General features: G+C 32.6%; 1 protein-coding gene across 1 annotated transcript; it reads right to left on the minus strand.

Annotated features, from left to right (window-relative positions):
• Positions 1–2,636: 2,636 nt before the first annotated feature.
• On the minus strand, positions 2,637–17,856 carry LOC132723646 (uncharacterized). The gene is made up of 19 exons (XM_060708407.1): positions 17,638–17,856; positions 16,139–16,426; positions 14,655–14,887; positions 14,029–14,209; positions 13,437–13,541; positions 12,450–12,570; positions 11,839–11,966; positions 11,187–11,306; positions 10,792–10,930; positions 9,933–10,108; positions 9,109–9,372; positions 8,383–8,615; positions 7,382–7,556; positions 7,048–7,152; positions 6,456–6,576; positions 5,783–5,910; positions 4,803–4,922; positions 4,469–4,619; positions 2,637–4,100 (listed from the first exon to the last, which is right to left on the minus strand). The coding sequence occupies exons 1-19, from the start codon at positions 17,684–17,686 to the stop codon at positions 3,836–3,838; spliced, it is 3,102 nt and encodes a 1,033-aa protein (XP_060564390.1). The 5' UTR covers positions 17,687–17,856; the 3' UTR covers positions 2,637–3,835.
• Positions 17,857–21,666: the final 3,810 nt, after the last annotated feature.

A 21,666-nucleotide genomic window follows, 5' to 3' on the forward strand; every position in this document is an offset into this window, starting at 1 on the left:
ATTTAACTTTTAAAATATTTTGAATATTTTGTTTGCAAGTGACTACAGTTCATTCAACGTCAGCAGCCATCTTGAAATTCACTGAGAGTTGATTATGTCATTCTGCACGTGCGCTCATTCACTCGCCCATTAATGAAAAATAATACCGAGTAGCAAGGCAGCCAAAATTTCATAATGGCATAAATCTTGCCATAATGGCTCTGAAATACCCTAGATTTTGTTACTATATATAGTAACATATGTATTTATACGTATTATTTATTACTTAATATGTTTAACATAATTATCAATTATAATATATAACTTATTAGTTATAACTTATTATTTATCGCTTATTACTTTTTTATAGTCTGTAAATAATAAGTGATAAGTTATAAAAAAATTAGGTAATATGTTATAATTTTTAACTACCAAATGTCCCTCCAGTGCTTCCGTAGTAAACAGAGTTTTTTCCTGTCAAACAATGGAAGGTTCAATACTAAAAATAAGTAATAATCTGTAAATGATAAGTGATAATTTATAAAGGATAGGTAATTAGTAATAGTTTTTAAATAATAAATGTCCCTCCAGGGCTTCCGTACCAATCAGATATCGAGATTTTAGATTGTAATTTTTAGCTCGACTATTCGATAAGAATAAGTAGAGCTAATGTAGTCACCTAGCGCCGGCGTCGGTGTCGGCGTCGGCTTCGGCGCAACCACTTATGTTTAAGTTTTTTGTTATAGTTTAAATATTTTCAAAGTTCATTGACATATTGCTTTGAAACTTTGCACACTTGGTCACCATCATTACCCCAACATGTAGACTGGAGGAGGTAACTTTATCAAGCATTTGGACAGAATTATGCCCCTTTTTCGACTTAGAATTTACGTTAAAGTTTTTGTAATACCTCAAATATATTCAAAGTCCATTGAAATGTGGCTTTGAAACTTTGCACACTTGTTCACCATCATGACCCCGACATGTAGTCAGGAGGTAACTATATCAAGCGTTTTGACAGAGTTATGCCCCTTTTTCGACTTAGAATTTACGTTTAAGTTTTTGTAATACCTCAAATATTTTCCGAGTCCATTGAAATATGGCTTTGAAACTTTGCAGACTTATTCAATATCATGACCCCTACATGTAGACAGAAGTAGGTAACTCTCTCAAGCATTTGGACATAATTTTGCCCCTTTTTCGACTTAGAATTTACGTTAAGGTTTTTGTAATACCTCAACTATTTTCAAAATTCATTGACATAAGGCTTTCAAACATGTTGAAATTTTATACTCATCTTTGAGAGCATAATATGACTCTCTCCAAGGCCTATAATTGTAATATGGATTAAAAGAAACAAATTGCTTTTTTTTCTATACTTAGAAAATTTTACCTTTTAATCAAGGCTTTTTTTACTATCAAGCACTAAGAATAGTCGAGCGTTGCTGTCCTACCGACAGCTCTTGTTAAATGACCAATGAATTGTTTACATATATTCAGTTCTTCCTTGTAAAGTTTACACACGCACGCACGAGCACGCAACCATATAGACATATCGTGCACTTCTCTGTGCAGAAAATGCTCACTTTATCGAATACAATAATCTAGATTATGCTATATAGATTAAAGCAGTCAATTAATTAATATGTTTTTCCAATGTTTTTACATACAAAATGACAAATTAAGGTAGAACACATCATTGCAATTTTTGCTGATTAAAATTTCATTCAGTTTTAAGAATTTTCCTGGACGAAAACGTTAAGAATACCTTGCCCTAAATGTTAATAGTTCAATTCTTACGATAAAGAACGTATTCAGTACTTAAGGTCCGTGATTCTAATCGAGTAACTTCTTTTGTCTGAAATAGTGCATGTCGCAACTTATCGGTTCTTTCCGTCAGTCTTCGGATATTATCGGATATTAAAGATAATAGCCGAGGACTAGTGCATGTCTCAAAACATAACTGTCGCCGTATAACATGAACAGTATTGATGGGAAAATATTTTTTTCCTCATTTCATAAACAACGTTTCTATCACTGCAGTAAAAATATGTTAAAAATCCTGTATCTTTTAATAAAGGTTGTGTGTATGTATGTATGTATGTATGTATGTATGTATGTATGTATGTATGTATGTATGTAAAAAAATTTTCAAACACAAAAAATCTGTGAAATATGTACTGCAAATATTAAATATTTGTCCACATTATATGTAATCATTAAAATGTATTCATTTCTTAATGAAAAATTTGACTTTATAGAAAATAATTTTAATTACCTCCCTTTTTTAACAAATATTTACAAATTATGCTTTTTGGATCTAACAATATTAATAAATCTTCATTTGAACATTATATTTATGATATAAAACCATAAAAAAATTGAGTCACAGGATCTTTAAATAAAGTGCTTATTTTTTCTTTCAAAAATTTAATCAAATGTTTCTGTTACAGAACGTTCGATTACCTGTCTTTGATATTTCAGATATTACCAAAAGTTTAGTTGACGCAGGTGAAGTACTTGGGATCAAAACTTGTGTTGAAGTAAACAACAAGGATAGAACATTCTGAATATCTTTTAAAGCTTATAGAAAAAGGGAAATATTCACACGGCGTTAACTAATAATTAAAGGACAAAATTTGAAATATTAATAAAGTTTATTAAACACATAAACAAAACACAAATACAGCTATATCTTTGCCAAGACGAACATAAAATTATGAAATTTATACTTATAATTGAAAATAAATGCCAATATTTTGATTTATATAGTACATCTGCGAGAAGTGACACACACTTATATGCCGTGCAAAAGATAAAACACAAAATATTGCCCCAACATGTACAAACAAAAATCAAAGCTTTCAACAAGCCAAGAAAACATAAAAGACGCTTGCAAAATATCATCCTTACATGTTCAAATCGAGATAAACAAGGTTTCGTCCAAACAAGCATGCAAGTGACATTTGTCCGGTATCATATTGCACGTGCAAATGACATTTGCGCAGCTGTCAACGCCAAGAAAGAAAATAAGCTATAAAAAGTATAAGAGTAAAACACATGGACAAATGTTTTGTCAAATTACCGTTAAAATGCATTCGATAAGGATGATTTGTTATTTTTTTAAAACAAATTGCGTAGTTTCTTCGTTTTGCAGACAATTATAACATTCAATATAAATCTCTTACATATTCTTGATTAAGTAACAATAATAAAACACTTGTAATAGATACAAAAACGGTGAATAAAAACAGAATTCTGAAATTTGGAAATAAAAAATTAAGTATTATCATTGTGGATGGCACATAGAACTGAGAAATTTATAAAACCGTTTGGATACAATTTAGTCGCGTGTTTATGTTTATAAATAATAATTCTGAGTAAACAAAACACCTCTGTACTCTTCCACATAAAGTAAAATTGAACATTAATTTTAATGGTTGATTGCACACACATTATAATTGATTTAAGAATTATTTGGAAGCCTTTGGTCACATGTGTAGGTTTTACAACGATTCTATTATGTATACATGTACAGTGCAAGAAGTTTCCGCTGTACAAGTAAGCACATCTCATAATTAGAAAATAACATATCTAGAAAATAACATGTTTAGAAAATAACATTTTAAGATATATAGATTTAGAAAAATAACATATTTAGAATTAAATATAGAGGTATATATATAGAACGATTTAGAAAGTTAGATAAAGAATGCCACCGAAAAAAAGCTAATGTCCCTTAATTATATACAGATCAACCTCTTTAAGCAACTTTTGTATTGATATGATTTTGAAACAAACTATAGAGGTACGTTTTTCTTAAGAATATTTTTTCTGAACATTTGGCAAAAATGAATCACTGGGGAAATGTAAACAAATTTGCTATAAAAGCAACAATAAAAATTGAAACAAAAGATGGAATAAGTATGTTGCTACTGGCAACGGGGCATGTCGGGTCAATGTAATTGCTGTACCCTCCTTTACATATTGTTGTTTCCTGGCTCGGATTCCGCGCTATTTGTCGATAGTAGACATAGTCGTCAGTGGTTGACCGGAACCACGTGGCTCCAACCAAAGTGAGGTCGTTTTCGGATACTAACCGGTTAATGTCAAATAAGCATCTGGAATGTATTAGTTATTTTGATATATTAAGCAGTTTTAAAAGGTTACTTTTGATATTATATAGAATCTATAAAGATTTTTTTCGCAGTAATAATCCTAAAATTTTATTAGATGCCAAATATTTAAACGAAATGACCTGCCAAACATTTAAACAAAATAATAGTTAAGTTCAAAATGTGCATGCACAATGTATATCATGACTCCTTATAGCTTTTAAAAATCACAGCATGTTTTTGGAGTTTTTTTTAACAATTTGAACACTTGAGGTTTCCTTTTTCCAACCGAACAAGCTACAATGTATTATGAAAAAGACTGTCATTTCATTTTACTTTCATAACCCTATTAGAATATTAAAAATGTCACAAACCTTCCAACTAGTCCACCCGAACACGAACTGTCTGCATAATTCAACATTTCTGTCGCGTTCAGAGATGCTTTTTGTTTGTACAGTAGAGTATAATAGTAATGCGGTTTGTTATCTGGCGGTGTAGGACCAGAATACGCCCTTCCCACGTGACCTGAAGAATACAGAACACTTATAAAAGAGAAAAACAAAACTATCAGAAATATACGAAACTAAGCAGTTAGAAGTAATCGAAACAACTCATCTAGAAAAAATACGAAAATAATCACACAGAAAAATGCGAAACTAATATCACTCAGAAAAGTAAACCTAATACAGCAAAAGGAAACATATTTACCTGTTGAGACGTTCCCGTCCATTATATTTGTAACAATACCATGAAGTAATGGGCGTTCCTCTGTTCCGGCGGTGCTGCTAGGGACGTCAGGGTCCAGCGTGATCATGGTGTACCAGTCACCTTAAAGCATTACAATACATGTTCATGAAAACAAATATTTCTAGGACTTCAGACGCTAATTATTGGTCATTTTATACGAAACATTTTCTAGAATTAAAGCAGCTAATCATTCACTAATTTTCTTTTACGAATTCGAATATTCGGACATAACATTTAAAAGTCGTCTGCAAAAACAATCCTATGAAACCTATATTTACGGCAAAAACTCGATACTCATCATTCACTTTGTTTATCTATTATATGTGGTAATATGCACGAGTTCTTTGAGCTAGATGTTGTATTCATCTCTGTATAATAAAATGTCAATTTGCTTTAAAAGCAAATACTGTAAGATTTCAATTTTACGTCACATTGAATGATGTGTACATAACTTATATTCTTATTACAGTTAGATAATCAATTAACATTTTATATCATATATAGAGGAGGATCTACCTAGTTTCAAAATGGTTAGAGATGAAAGAAAGAAATTGAATATAAAACACGTAAAGGTCCGCCTCAGAAGCCCCAAAACTGTTTATTTTTGTTGAAGCTTTTTATTGTTGATGCACTGTTACAATTTATGAAAACAGTACTCACTGGACGAACAGATCTTTCATATTTTGCATTTAAACTTTTTTTTAAGTTTTGGTACTTTTGTATTTTGTAACGGAAGACAAAAACACTACTCTGTTTCCGTTTTGCTGCTTTTATGATTAATCATTGTTTCGCAATCAACTCCACTTTTCTCACATGTCTATAGTGTCCAGCATGCTCTCTAAATCTAACAAGGTTATTACAGACACGTTTGGCTTTTCTTTAGAGAAAAAAGGTAATCATGGCAGAGACTTAATGCACCTTTAGAAACATTGTAATTTTACCTGTAAAATTTTGAGCTTGTGAATAAGTGCCTTGTTTCATGAACGTTACAGTATGTTTGGTCTCCGTCCGTACCTCCCAGGTGGGATAAACTGGATTACCAATGGGATTCAAACTAAACTCGCGGGCACTGTAAAGTTAAAAAGAAATTAAATAATGTAGGCTATGTTCAACGTAGATCTTAGTGTCATTTACCACCGTACTTTGGGCCTATCGATCTCCCCATAATGCCCTTTGCTTTGCTTAGGGATCACCAATAATGGCGCAAGAAACATATGCTTCAAACTCCATAAGTTTTCAACATATGGAATTCATGAATATACGATTTCCACTTATATAATTCACGAACTTAGCTTCACAAATAAGCGATTTCAGAATTCGAGATTTCAACAACTTCATGAATTCGGGATTTCCGCATATTGAATTCATGAATTCACGTTTACTACATTCAGAATTTGCAATTTCAAAATAGTGAATTCCTGAATTAATGATTCTAATTACAAGAATTCACGATTTTAACTTTGTGAATTCGCGATTGCAGCATATTTATCAATGAATCAATGCGTTGAATCTAATTATTTCAATATTTTAACAACCAAATATAGATATATTACAATCATACAGTGCATGGACTTGCAAGGAAAAAAGCACAACGAAAATAATTTTGTCACAAACCTATATTCGTATTCTTTACAACAAACTGTATATTTGTAATCTTCAGTCATAAATTTTAAGTCCACCCATACCGACAATGATGTATTTTGAGGAATAAAAGGCCGTGGCTTTTCATGCATTGCTGAAAATATTTTCAAAAAAATAACAGATTTTCACAAGGCTGATAATGTTAAATGTAACTAGTTATGTGCTTTATGTAATCTGGTTATGATTAATTTTTACATGATTATTTATCATTATTTATATCGTGATACGGTTAATATATCATCCTCACTTTGTTATGTACCTGCTCACTTGATTATTTCATCATACTCACGTTATAATTGTATAATAACGACGTTGTTATTGTATCGTGCTCACTTGATGATTTCATCAGGCTCACGTTATAATTGTATTCTCACGTGGCTATTGTATAGGACTCACTTGGTAACCGCATAGTGCTCACTTGATAATTTCATCATTGTCACGATATAATTGTATTATCACGTGGCAACTGTATCGTGTTCACTTGGTTATTGGTATAGTTTTAGCATATATTTATGCATAGACAGACCAGAAAGATCAAAACAAAAAGAAAATAAATTAAGGTTACCTCTCGTAACAAACACCGGACAATTTGCTGACAACTGACGTGACATCATGGTCTCGGCTGCCCATTCATCGCCCGTAGCAACTATCCAGTTCACCGCAACTGGTCCTAAATAACGCAATAAGAATTTGTCGCAGGTTATTATTTGCTACATATTACATGTATAAGAATATATGTAATGGACATTTATTATATTAATAGGAATTGTATAATTCATAATTAAAATGGCACTAAATATAAAATAAGGAAAACATAAAGAATCGCCTTTTGCAACAAATTAATGCAAATCGTGGTAATTATTAAACTGGTTCAGAATGTGACGGATTAACGACCTCACCTTGAAGGTTATACGCTGTGGCAAATTCGTCAATGGTCCACTTTTCACCTTGACCTCGAACCTTTGTCTTCCACGCCTCAGAGACCGTGATTGGGCCGTTTTGTTTAAAGAGCAAGAATATATATGGGTTATGCATATCATTGGTAACCAGTGGTCCATGGTATGGCTTGATATCCTATAAATAGTTAAAAGGGGGAATAATTTGTATTATTAGAGCTATTATTCATAGATAAAACTATTAAATTGAATGGTTCATTTCTTTAGATTACAATAGCACTTTTGTTTTTGTTTGTGTTTATATGATTGTTTCCCTAAGTAATTCATAAATATCTAGGTTTTTTCAAGAACTGGTTACATATCTGTTTATGTTTATATGAAATAATTAGTATAATGATAGCATTTAAACAATTTCTAGCCATGCAATTTTTTACGGAATACATGCCCCAGTAATAGAATGGTGACGCTAAGCGAATTTTACACAACAACAACAACAACAAACAGCCCCCCCCCCCCGAAAAAACAACAACAACAAACAACGTAAACAGCGAATTAATAAAGCGTCAAATCTGTTTTCTCTGATTAAGATTAAAATTGGTTTATGCATTTTCAGCAGCCATGTCAACGCATTAAATTCAATGTCCAATGAAAACAGGCGTTACAAACGTGCAGTTAGACATGTGTAACGTTTTTAAGGCACACAAACCCTGTCGGTGAAAAGCTAGCTCACCACCGAGAGTGGTTTGTGTCCTTATATACGGGAACTATTCCCTTCCGTTAATTCAACAACTTAAGTATTTGCATATTATCATGCTCATTATGACGTTCTACCAACGTCGTTACACATGTATAAGATATGATATAACATTCAATTCAATCTTTGGCTGCAAGTTTACCAAAAGAAATTTTGTTATATCATACACAAAGAAGCAAGCTTCTCTGTTCTGTTTTGTTTTTGTTTTGTTTAGTTTTTTTCCCCAAAAACATTTATAATGTAAACATACGTCTGCGGATGTCATGTCATTTCCTTGGATATTTGTGTAAACAGCGTGTGTAATGAGATATCCTACATCATACACCATGAGCGTAAACTGGTCCCCGGCAGTGTAGTCCCAACTAACCGTCACCGGGAAATTCTTCACGTACCAGGGATATACGATGACGTCAGAGGTGGGATTCACGTCCATTCTCCATACTTCCGTTGTTTTGAATGTATTGCCGCAAGCAGTGTAGTCCTCTAAAAAAGTTAAAAAATAGATTGATCTTTACTGAAACTTTTCATAGGCAAAAATATTTGAGATCAATATTTACAAATTAAAATATGAATTTTTCACAAAACATTATGTATTGCTTTTCGTTTGTAACCTCTATTTCTATTGGACAATTACGGCGTAGACCTATAATACTGAACTTCTTTTTATTGATAGATAAATCGTAACGTTTTAAAGCTTATAAACAAGGATGCTTTAAATTCCTGAAATAATTTCTTCTCTAGAATATGGAAAAGTTTCTGTATTATATAAAGCCAAATTGTATGACCATAATAACAGTTATTTGCAATACTAGTATAATACGTTTATGTACAGCCAACAGTTATAAACGGTGCTGTACAGTATACAAAAATTCAAAAGAGACCTTATATTTTGATCTAAGTGTAAGAAAAAAGATTGGGCGAAAAGAATAGGCTCTATATACGTAAAAATAAAAAATATGGAAATAAACCAACTTACTTCCTGTTGACTCAAAATGCAAGTTCAAGAACCTATCTAGAGATATTCTATTCAATGCATCAAGACTTGTGAACACCCGTGTCGCTATGCTTGTACCAAGAGGGCTCGGGTTATGACAAAAGTCCCCGCTAGCCTCCCCTCTCGGGCAGGTTTTGCTGTAATCGTCACCAAACCAAAAGTTGTCTGTATCGTACATGATTTGCTCTATTCCTTTCAGACACGTGCTAAGGTCACGTGCACGGTTGTCAGGCGAACAAGCCTCCTCTGAAAAGGTTTTCATTAATTAAAAGATAACAGAATTGTATATGGTATATATATATATGTGTGTGTATTACGGAAAAAATATAGTGGTGGCTGACCTAACAAGTAATGCGCTGGTTTCTGGTTGACGTAACCGGGTGTGTTCTTTTGAAGAAGAAAAAACCTCTCCATCTCTTTCTCTGTTGGAATCTTGTTTTCAACTATACAGATACGAGGCTATTTTATATGGTAATAGGTTAATTAGATATTTGTTCATCGACAGAAATCATTTAAACATTTAACTTTATACGTTCACAGCATTTGTACCTCTATACCAAAGTTTTATAGGAGATAACATGATTTTAACTTAGTTTTCTTGCATTTGAATAAATTATCTTTTTTTCTATGGAAGGTAAGTTAAAGATGATGATCGTTGAACTGGGAAAGTTTCGAAGCGTGCCTTATATATTTGCATGAATTGTCTTTTTTCTATGGAAGGTAAGTTTAAAATCTACGATCGGTGAACTTAGAAAGCTTGCGGATTTGAATATGAATTACAAAAGAAGAAGGTTTAAGTCACGTACTGGAAACTGGGCATGGGTTCTCATATCCTTCCCGACCTTGACACTGTTGAGCCTCGTTATTGTCTCTTTCAATATTTCTATAAATAACATACTCGTCAGTGGTCGCGCGCAGCCAAGTGGCACCAACGAGCGTGAGACCATTTTCCGCCACTGCAAGGTTTATGTTATACAAACATCTGCAAATGAAAATATAACACAAATATCTGTAAATGAAAAAAGTAAGACATATACTTAAAACCTGTTAGTTTTGTTTAAAAAAGTGCATTACCTCTAGTCTGAATAGTATCTAAATAGGCCAGAATTACAATCGAACAACTCGGCTATTATCAATATTAAATTCTTATCCGAATTTTGACGGATGCGATTGCTATAATCAATGTCAATAATATGGAAAATAAGGGCTGTCGGTTCAATTACTTGGGCCAATCATTTTTATTTTTCTATGTTTTTCTTTTAAATTTATTTATGTATCTTTCCGATACTGCTTAGAAAAGAAATTGTGTTTCATTATGGTAATATGTTTGTACAAGTACTTAATAATGGTTAAATTGGTGAGCGGTGGCCTAGTGTCTGCCTTTCAGGTCAGGAACCATGGGTTCGAGCTCTACTTGGTTCACGACCATGTTTCTTTATATGACATCAGTTTTGGTTGGTTTCAGGATGCGGACTCAAAAGTGATTAAAATAACTTGCAAGAACTTGTTTCACAATCGACCTTAAATAAATATGTTAAACTAACGATTAAAAATGCTAAATGCAGTTACAAACAGGACACTAACTCATAAATTTTATAAAAAAAATAGTTCATGATTTACGAATGTGTCGAACTATTCCGAACACTTAAAGCTTAAAGAGATTACCTAGTTCCACAGTTATCACCGACGTAGTTCATCATTTTTGTGACGTTCACCTCAGCCTGTTGTTTATACAAGAGGAAATAATAGTAGTGAGGCTTGTTGTCCGGGGGAGCAGGTCCTTGATACGCCAAACCAACATCACCTTTAATGTTATGCAAAAAGTGAAATTTAACTACATTATACCATTATTTAACTAAACTATACTAATATTTAACTCTATCTTACTTATAAATATACACTCGTATAACTCTATCATACTAATTTTTAACTATATAATACTATTTTTAACTATATTATACTAATTTTTAACTATATAATACTATCATTTAACTATATTATATCATACTGATAATTAACTAAACCACACTAATTTCTTACCAGTTAATACCATTTCTTACCAGTGGATAAATTGCCATTAATTATATTAGTGACCATGCCGTGTAGAAGGGGTCTTTCTTCAGTACCGAAGTTCGGATAAGGAACATCCGGATCCACTGTTATCAAAGTGTACACGTCTCCTGAAAAATACAAAGTGCGTAGAATTACATTTAAAAGCCAGCGCATTTTTTAATATATAATAAAATGGCCATTTCTTAAAAAATCATAAAAAGGTTATATCTATTTGAACTCAAAATATATTGCTAAATATATTCATTTCTCCTTAGAAATTAGAAGTATATTCTTATCTCCTCAAAATTTTATATACCTCCTTAAGTATCAAAAGTGTACACATCTTAAGTGTGCATATCTCCTCAGAAATTAGAGTGTGCATATCTCCTTAGAAATCAAAAGTACACATATCTCCTTAGAAATTGAAATGTACATATCTCCTTAGGAATCTAGTGTACATATATATTCTTTGTAAGATGGAAATTTAAAAATAAGATCATCGTTTCAAAAATACGTATATAACTCAATGATACTATATACAATGTATTAAATAACACATAGCTCTAGGGTTGATAGAGGACATACATTGTCAATCTGTCGCCATACAAGGTTAAATAGTATACATCACGTGAGGTGTAATAATAACCATAATTTACGTACCAGAAAATACAGTAGCAGTCTGGTACATTCCCATCTTCATCAATGAAAGAGCATACGGAGTTCCGGTTCGGACATCAAAGGTGTTAAATATAGGGTTACCTATTGGGTTCAACTTAAAGTCACGTGGTCTGTGAATGCAAAATTTTAGCATTATGAACATTGGGAAAAATGATAAATATGACTGCGCTAAATGTACCTTAAACCAGGCGCATGTGCAGATTGCAACTCTGTCGGACTTCAAATTCGGTGTCCTTCTAACTGCGTTTTGAAATCTTGAGAAGTTGTAATTGTATAATAAAAATTGATGCATTGAAATTACGTTTCGGCTTATATTTACTTACAAAGAACCAAAATAGCCGTTTCTGGCGTCATTGAAAGTCTTGTGCCGCTCTTGTACTGAAATAGGTTGGTCCGACACAGACTCGTGGAAATACCGCACATTTCGTCGCTTTCCGTGTGCAAGCAACGATATGACCAGGATCATGTGCACTCTTGTCAAAAAGACGCTTTTGCAATAAAAGATTGTTTAAAAACCCATCTGATTTAATTTTGGAATAAATCGTCGTAACTCCTGGTTTGAAATTTTATGTCACGTTTTGTTTCGTACTTACGCGTATGTATAATCCTTGCAGCAGACGGTAAGATTCCCGCCTTCTGACATAAACTCTATGTCCATCATTACAGACAACATGCTATACTGCGGTATAAATGGTCTGGGTTTCTCGTGAATCGCTGGAAATAAAATATTTTTTTTTTATGATTTTGTTTTCTTCTTTATATAAAAATGGTATTATGCTCTTTTTTGGGGGGGGGGGGTGTGAACTTAAAAAGAATAATTACAAAAGATTTACTATTATAATGATGATTGGCCAGTAATAAATAACAAAAAAATGTTTATGATACAATACCTTGATTACAAAAAAAATGTTTATGAACCATGGTTATGAAAATCAAACATTGCTTTTACGAAGATCCGCAGTATTTGATTGGTCAGAATCTTCCAAAGAATTCAAACTGACCAGTGAAAATCCTGAGATTTGAGGCAGAACTCAGAAAAAAAGTTGTGTAACATCGAGGCCAGTTCACAGCCAGACTGAATGTTTGTGCTCAGCAAGGTCACTAATTCCCTTCAAACATATTTTAACGTGCGAATATAAACTTTTCAAAAGTGCTTTAAATCTTCAAGTAGACTTGTATGAACCATTTTATTTTACACCCTTTCATACAAAAATTCGCTGTTCTAGCTATTCTTTTATCTTCGAAATAGGTCGTCAAATGACTTCATAGGCAACATATGAGCTCGTAAGTTAATAAAAAATTTATGATGAACAAGTCTTTGAACCTGACTATTAAAATATACACTGAGACAGAAAGAACTTTGTCCGAATCCATTATATACACCGGATGTTCATTATCTTCTGTAACGTTGTTTTTGATTCGTCGGCTAATAAAGCATTTAACTAATGGTTTCTAATTATAGATACATTATGTTGTAGGCTATAAATGATAAATGTTTCATAATAAGTACCATCATATGATCGCGGCTTGACTAATTCCAAAAGGAGGATATTTTCTGTCATATATTAAAATTGTCTTACCCTTTGTGACGTAAGCAGGGCACATGACAATGACACGATTGTCCATCATAGTTTGCGCAGCGTAAGCGTCTCCTGTTGCGACAATCCAGTTCACAGCAACCATATCTGAGTTTCAAAAAATAAAAAATGTAGCCTAATTATAAATGTAGTTTTGCGTTTACGGTTTGACCCATTTTATAGACTGTTTCTCCCTCGTCCAAACTTTCTCGATGATCATCATTTTTCTTCCACATAAATACATGTATGATTATAAAACTAAAAGTTTTACATGCACACAATAAGATATAAACGTTCTTAAAGCGTTTTAAACTTCAACCAAATTTCTCAAGTTTCAGTTATATAGGTCTTCCGAACGACAAAAGTTCTTAAATTAATATAATTTTAAACATGTGTATGGAGCATGAACATAAAAAATAGACAAAAAAAGGAACTGCAAAGAACGCGCAAAACGGGAAAACACAAAATTCTGATAAAGGCGGTTCATGTACGGCAGTGGAAAGTACACGCCCCCTAGCACCGACTTAAAATTAAACAGTACTAAATAATAAAACCCTCGGGTGTCATTAAGATACACTATCATATTTACACTTACTATTAAGATTAATAGAGCTTAAAAATTCTTCCACCGTCCAAACAAGTCCCCAGTTTTCATAATTCACCTTTGTCTTCCACTCCTCGGTAACTGATACTCGACCATTTTGTTTAAACAACATAAACATGTAGGGGATGTGAAGTTGTGTTGATACTAAAGGTCCATGGTATTCTTTGATAACCTAAATATGGAAAATTTTGCAGATATATATTTCAAAATACGAAAATACGTCATGAATATTGTCTTTTCGACAATATGTACAGTGTATTTCAATAATAAATCACAAATGTTACGTGAACATTATGAAGACCGATTCAAAAGAATACTACACGAAGCTCTTTGCATTGTTCAAAAAAATAATTTGTGAAAACAAACGGCATTTTAAAGACGTGATGCAATTCAGAGATGTATGTCATGCTGGGAAATGCCTTTACGAGATGCATAACAGTTTTTTTTCTATAGGTAACCAGTAAAATTAATTGTCTCACATGGAAAAAAGCAACATTAATTAGACACGGGGACTTTAATTCTAAAACGATAAAGAACAAGATATTTGTAGTGTTCTGCCTTAACTGCGGTACCCGGAGTCCTAAGCCGTTGTTTAAAAATAGGAAACGTTAACGTACCTCTGCCGTTGTCATGTCGTCACCCTCAATGTTGACGTAGATACCATGTGACACAAAGTACCCGATGTCATATACCATCAGTGTAAATAAATCACCACTGTCATAATCCCAATTAACAGACGCTGGAAAGTGCCGTACGTACCAAGGGTACACTATGACGTCAGACGTTGGGTCAATGTCTTGTGACCAGGTCTCGTTTGTTACGAAATGATTGCCACATGCTGTATAGTTTTCTAAAATAAAACTAAACATATTTAGTTACAGAAATCCCCTCAAAAGTATTTGGTAGTGTGTCTCGCGTTCCAGGCGTCGGTGCATTTGCACGGAAATTGTATTTTATTTCAATCGTTATATTCTGAAATTGTACTAGATCACGTAAATGTACGGAAATAACCGAATGTAAAAGATACAGTTGTAGTCTTAACTTCAAATGAGATAAATATATTTTTGGGCAGGACTGTGTGGATTATATTATGTCTGTTATTTAAATAAATAACTTAGGTTTATAGGATAAATAACACCGTTTCTTTTTATTTAATTACATGTATTAAATATAATTATCATGTTTCGCATCTAGCGATTATACAGATATTTAATCAGTACAATTAATAAAGGATATACAAAATCTTTTCTATAAATGAGCTGCGTCATGACAAAATCAACATAGTGGGTTTGCGACCAGCATGGATCCAGTCCAGCCTGCGCAGCCGCGCAGTCTGATCAGGATCCATGCTGTTCGCTATCAGTTTCTCTACTTGTTATTGTGTTTGTAAGCCAACAGTATGGATCCTGATCAGACTGGTCTGGATCCATGCTGGTCGCAAACCCATTACGTTGGTTTTGTCGTGACGCGGCTCATTTCATGAGTGGCGGTAACCTCGAGTTAAAATGATAATTTAATGATTTATGATAAGCATTACCACAAGATAAAAATAAAATCTGTACTTATATAGAAAATACTTGAATTTTCTGTTTATTATATACATTTTTTTCTCATTTTGACATAACAATTTGAAAGACTTTCCCTTTAATTTTTTGTATTGGCTGAATTAAAAAGAAAGTATTCCGGCAAGACTCCAATGAAAATACGGAAGATATGTTTCACAGCAGTGAAAAATAACTTTTTACAGTGAAAATACGGAAAATGAAAATACGCGTTTTACTTCATCAATATTTCTCAATATTTCATTTATAATTATATAATAAAATGGTATATCTTTTATAAAAGACATTTTTTCTTGTAATGTACACTATTATATGATTTATTTCCTTCAAACAGTACAAGTAATGTATATATGTGTAGGTATATACATGTATATATAATCGTGGAATCTATCGGAGCATTTTTGACTGCCTTCATGCAAAAAAAAAATAATAAGAGCTAATAATAAATGATAAATAAAAGAAAATATAAAAAAAATCATGATTAGAAATTCTATGTAGAAATCGTAGCGGAATAGTGATATTCTTTCATTTGTACTTACTCCCTCCGGACTCGAAATGTAGCTCCAGGAATCGATCAACATTCTCTACTATCGACGTGTTTGTGAACGTACGGTTGGCGAGATTGGTTCCCGAAGGTTTCGGATTTGCACACTGCATACCACTGGCCATTCCATTCGGACAATTCTTTACATATTCGTCCCCGAACCAAAATTTACTGGTATCAAACAGCAAATCATTGATGGCATTCAAACATAAAGCCGTATTTGCTGCACGATTTGCACTTGAGCACGGAGAATTCGGTACCGTTCCACCTCGTGCCATTTCAGCTGTAATAAATAAGAATTTCAGCTTCATTTCAAATAATTATATTATACGAAATGCGGAATAAGTACTTTATCATTGGAAAACCTATTTAAACTTTAATGACAATTTACAGAAGCAAAGTCAAGGACAGGTGCACTTCATTGCAATTTCAACTTATCGGCTGTTTCCGTCAGAGTTCGGAATGCCAGTGTATGACCAGTTAGCTCCCCTTTAAATAGCATATAGCGCATATTTGAATCTCGTAGGTTAATATTGCCTTTCCGATATTGTTTAACCATTTTGTATTTGTTTGGTTTCTTTTTTTACAGGTAGAGTTAGAGTAATGGTTGATTCAATAAAAAGGTCAAGGTCTGATTGCGCTTGATAGAGATACACGTGTATTGTTAGAGGCGATTTATCTTGATATAAAGAGGCATATTTCAAACTCTTAAATCAATACAATATATTATATATGGGCCCTTATCGTAATCTGGACTAACAAATTCGCCCTGTTTATATAAATTTCACTGTAGAGATATCTGGACAGGCACTGTTACCCCGTACAGTGCCTCATGTATATATTTCTTTAAACTATATGCTGCTACTTATTGACCCTTGAACTATTACTACTCGACGTCTAAGGAACATTTAAGCTATATTTGAGTTGCAAAAAATATTTAAAAATTTACATAACTGCTACTCCTTTTCACTAATGTTTTATAAGTTTTATTTAACTTGTCTGAGGGAAATGTTCTGAAAGCTCAACCCAGTCTCACAAAATGGTATATTATTGCATAAAAACCCCACAAGATCTATTTCACGTGAGTGTGAGTAAACAAACTTGTACTTGTATTGTGCAAATTTGCTGTGTATGTTTTAAACGTACTATTATGCGGTCGAAATTCTATGGCTAAAACGGGTGTGACCTAAAAAGACCTTTTAACTTTTGTATTACATATTAACTGTTTATATTAGTGATTATAATTCTATCGATCTTTCGCTCAAGAGTGGCTACCACATTTCATGTATACAGTTTTTAAATGTTACGTCAATGCAAAGTTTTTGTTCTTTTTTCTTTTCACGTTTTCTATCAAGGTGTGACCAAACGCTGAAAGTTTAAGTTGGTACGTAATTACAACAATAGCATACAATAGTATAAAACCAAATTAAGCACTTTATTAAAATTATGTGCATGCCGTTTTTAAAAAGAACATAAAAATCAAACGATACTTACATGCACTCAGTAGAAAAAATAACAAAAATATCCGCCGAAAAGAAGCCATCTTGTAGGTCCGAAAACAAGCAATTGTATGTGAAAAACCTGTATTTTTAAAAGCTTGTTCTAATTTAACGCTTATATAAGATCGCGATTTTTTAGCACGGTTAGATGACCATAAACGAGTTGATTATATACAACTATCACATCACTGAAATTCTTTACACTTCAAGTTTTTACAACTTAATTTTCGGTTTAAGGTGAAGGTAAAATATGACTGTTAACATTCTATTGTGGTGCATTGCAAAGCCAAAAGACAATGTTTCATAAGCGGGTAACTGGCCATTGTACTGTAGATATTAAGTGGAATGCGTGAGAAGTAGTATATTTGTATTGCAAACTCAAATAAACCAAATACACAATTTAATATAGATTTACTTATTTATAGTTTAATTTACATATTGCCGTTCTGGTATTTGGTGATGATGTTATTTTATATAATTTTAGATAATTGTTCAAGTATAACTTCATAAAATAAACATTTATATGGTACTTGATTTGTTGAATTTAAGTTTACCGATGCTAGTAACTTAACCATTTAAATGTAAACAAAAATCGTTACTGTAAGTAAAATATTATCTTATCTTATTTGTAGCGTCATAATGTTGCTAGCGTATAGATCTCTACACTTTAATAATGAAACAAATGTTAAACTAAAAGGCACGGTGTCATTAAGAGAAAGAAAATAATATAGAGGGGAATGTCAACATTTATATAAGAATAAAAACACATGTAAAACAGAGTAATATTTGTTATATGTATGACCATCAACACTAAAACTCTTATATTATTAGGTATAAAGATGTTTTGACATGTTTTATGGCCCTATATAAAACGGTTGTTCGGAAATATTACCGAGCTGCTAGTCATGCATCATTTTCATTCAGGAAAAAAAAACAAGATTTCTTCATAAATTGACAACAGCCGTGTACACTATTATTAGTTATAAATATTTTTGACATGCTATATGGCCCTATATAAACGGTTGCTTGGAAATATAACCCGATCTGTGAGGCGAGGGTTATATTGCAAAAAAAACGAAATACACGAAATATTTAAACGAATTTATAATAAAACAAGCATTATCTTTAGAGAAAAGTGAGATTTCTTCATAAAAATATCTAAAACTATATAAACGATTATCCATTTAAAAGTGACGTTACAAATGTGCAGTATTATAATAAACTTTATCATATAATTTATGATTTACTCGGCTTCTTTTCTATTTCTGAAGAAATCTTTGTTTTTCTCTTATCACAGTTTGCTGTTTTATAGATTCGTTATAAGGATTCCTAACATATTATATGGCCGAATGTAAACGGTTGTTTGCAACCTATCGGCTGGAGTTATATATCCAAACAACCGTTTACATATTTAGAGGCATGTCGCTGGCGCTCGGCACATTTGCCATGTCAATTATGTTCAAATTATCATAAAATAATCGCCCCTTGATCATCAACAACCAAATTGCTATCCAGCACGCGTTTACTATTTAATATATATACTCATCAACAACTAAATTACTATCCGTAAAATATATACAAATTTTGAATTCAACTTCGTGAATCAACGATTTCAACTTTGCGAATTCGCGATTTCAACTCATGAAGTTTAATTTGGAATTTACGAAGTTGAATACGTGAAGCTGAATTCGTGATTTCACGAGGTTGAAATCGTTTATTCACGAAGTTGAATTCAATATTTGCATATATATAATATGGTATAAATTCCGAATAAAGTTGAAATTGTGAATACACGAAGATGAAATCGGGAATTCATTAAGTTGTAATGGCACTACCGGGCTTTCGTAAATTTTTACCCAAGGACGTCTTTAGCTTGTGGCATGTATGAAGTCTACCTTTAACTCTTGTGGCATACTTTTGCATCGGACAGGGACCATTTTATATAAAAAAATTCAGGACAACCAGAGGGTCATAACTGTAAAGTTTGATCAAAATCAGCCAGTGGTTTAGGAGGGATGTTGTTTCTAATAACGACGGATGACGGACGGTCCCTAAAGGCATTGCCATCACAAAAGTTCAACTTTGTGGTCAGTTGGACGCATTCAAACAAATGATATAAAAAGATAAAAGAAATTTATTGTAGTGAGGTGACATCAGTACATGAACGTTTTACTTTTTTAAGTATTATTATCTCATTTTAAATATAAACATTTATGCTGAACAAAAGTTTAACTTGGTTAAAGTTGGTATTGTTATAATTGTTGGTATACCCCTTATAATAAAACAGTACTTAATAAAATATATTTAAAATTATTTATCCAATGTAACAGTTCAGTATAAAAATTGAAGATTTGAGGTGGAAATATCACAAAGTGAAGTGTGCAATAGATATAATGATTTTTTAATAGTAGTGCTCGCATTCTTATATGGTTAATATGCAATTTCATGATATCAAAATGGCGGAAGTACAAAATAATGATGATAAGTGAAATCACAGAAGCCGTTAACGTGTCAGAGGTACTGTCCTAGGATAATAACTTGAACCTTTTTTATAAACATTAATGTGACAAAATGTAAAACAAAAATAAACTAGAAATGTGTCCATAGGACACGGGTGCCCCCACCACGACACTGTTCTGTCAATCTTTTCACTAAGTCAAGGGAAATAACTCTACAAATACTGGATAAATCCACAAGCGAAACCCCAGGTGCAAATATAAATATGCTGAGCAACCTGCCCATAAGGTTTATTGACTATGTCAAATCCTTTTTGAGAAACTTGCGACACAAGTTGAAAATTGCAAAAAAATTTTAAGTGAAGGGCAATAACTCTAAAAATACTAAATAAATCCAGACGAAAATACCTGGTGCACAACTGCACATGCTGATCAATATTCCTGTAAAGTTTCATGACTCTAGGTCAAATACTTTTTGAGTTATGTGCGCCACAAGTTGAAAATTGCCAAATTTTACTAAGTCAAGGGCAATAACTCTGAAAATACTAAAAATATCCAGACGAAAATACCCAGGTACACAACTACACATGCTGATCAACATTCCTTTAAAGTTTCATGACTCTAGGTCAAATCCTTTTTGAGTTACGTGCGACACAAGTTGAAAATTGCAAAATTTCACTAAGTCAAGGGCAATAACTCTAAAAATACTAAAAATATGCACACGAAAATACCCAGGTGCACAACTACACATGCTGATCAACATTCCTGTAAAGTTTCATGACTCTAGGTCAAATACTTTTTGAGTTACGTGCGACACAAGTTGAAAATTGCAAAATTTTACTAAGTCAAGGGCAATAACTCTAAAAATACTAAAAATATCCAGACGAAAATACCCAGGTGCACAACTACACATGCTGATCAATATTCCTGTAAAGTTTCATGACTCTAGGTCAAATACTTTTTGAGTTACATGCGACACAAGTTGAAAATTGCAAAATTTTACTAAGTCAAGGGCAATAACTCTGAAAATACTAAAAATATCCAGACCAAAATACCCAGGTGCACAACTGCACATGCTGATCAACATTCCTGTAAAGTTTCATGACTCTAGGTCAAATCCTTTTTGAGTTATGTGCGACACAAGTTGAAAATTGCAAAATTTCACTAAGTGAAGGGCAATAACTCTAAAAATACTAAAAATATGCACAGGAAAATACCCAGGTGCACAACTACACATGCTGATCAACATTCCTTTAAAGTTTCATGACTCTAGGTCAAATACTTTTTGAGTTACATGCGACACAAGTTGAAAATTGCAAAATTTTACTAAGTCAAGGGCAATAACTCTAAAAATACTAAAAATATCCAGACGAAAATACCCAGGTGCACAACTACACATGCTGATTAACATTCCTGTAAAGTTTCATGACTCTAGGTCAAATACTTTTTGAGTTACATGCGACACAAGTTGAAAATTGCAAAATTTTACTAAGTCAAGGGCAATAACTCTGAAAATACTAAAAATATCCAGACGAAAATACCCAGGTGCACAACTACACATGCTGATC

The sequence above is a fragment of the Ruditapes philippinarum genome, unplaced genomic scaffold (assembly GCF_026571515.1).
Source record: "Ruditapes philippinarum isolate M1 unplaced genomic scaffold, ASM2657151v2 ctg5678_1_1_1_1, whole genome shotgun sequence".
NCBI classification, from domain to species: Eukaryota; Metazoa; Mollusca; class Bivalvia; order Venerida; family Veneridae; genus Ruditapes; species Ruditapes philippinarum.

Bases quoted from the DNA above. Each gene is read 5' to 3' on its own strand.
- LOC132723646 (XM_060708407.1), bottom strand. From the start codon at position 17,686: ATGGCTTCTTTTCGGCGGATATTTTTGTTATTTTTTCTACTGAGTGCA. The intron at 11,307-11,838 runs GTACGTAAATTA...TGTATTTTTCAG, and splicing joins GACTGCTACTGTATTTTCTG to GAGACGTGTACACTTTGATA. The intron at 7,153-7,381 runs GTGAGGTCGTTA...TGCGTTATTTAG, and splicing joins CACAGCGTATAACCTTCAAG to GACCAGTTGCGGTGAACTGG.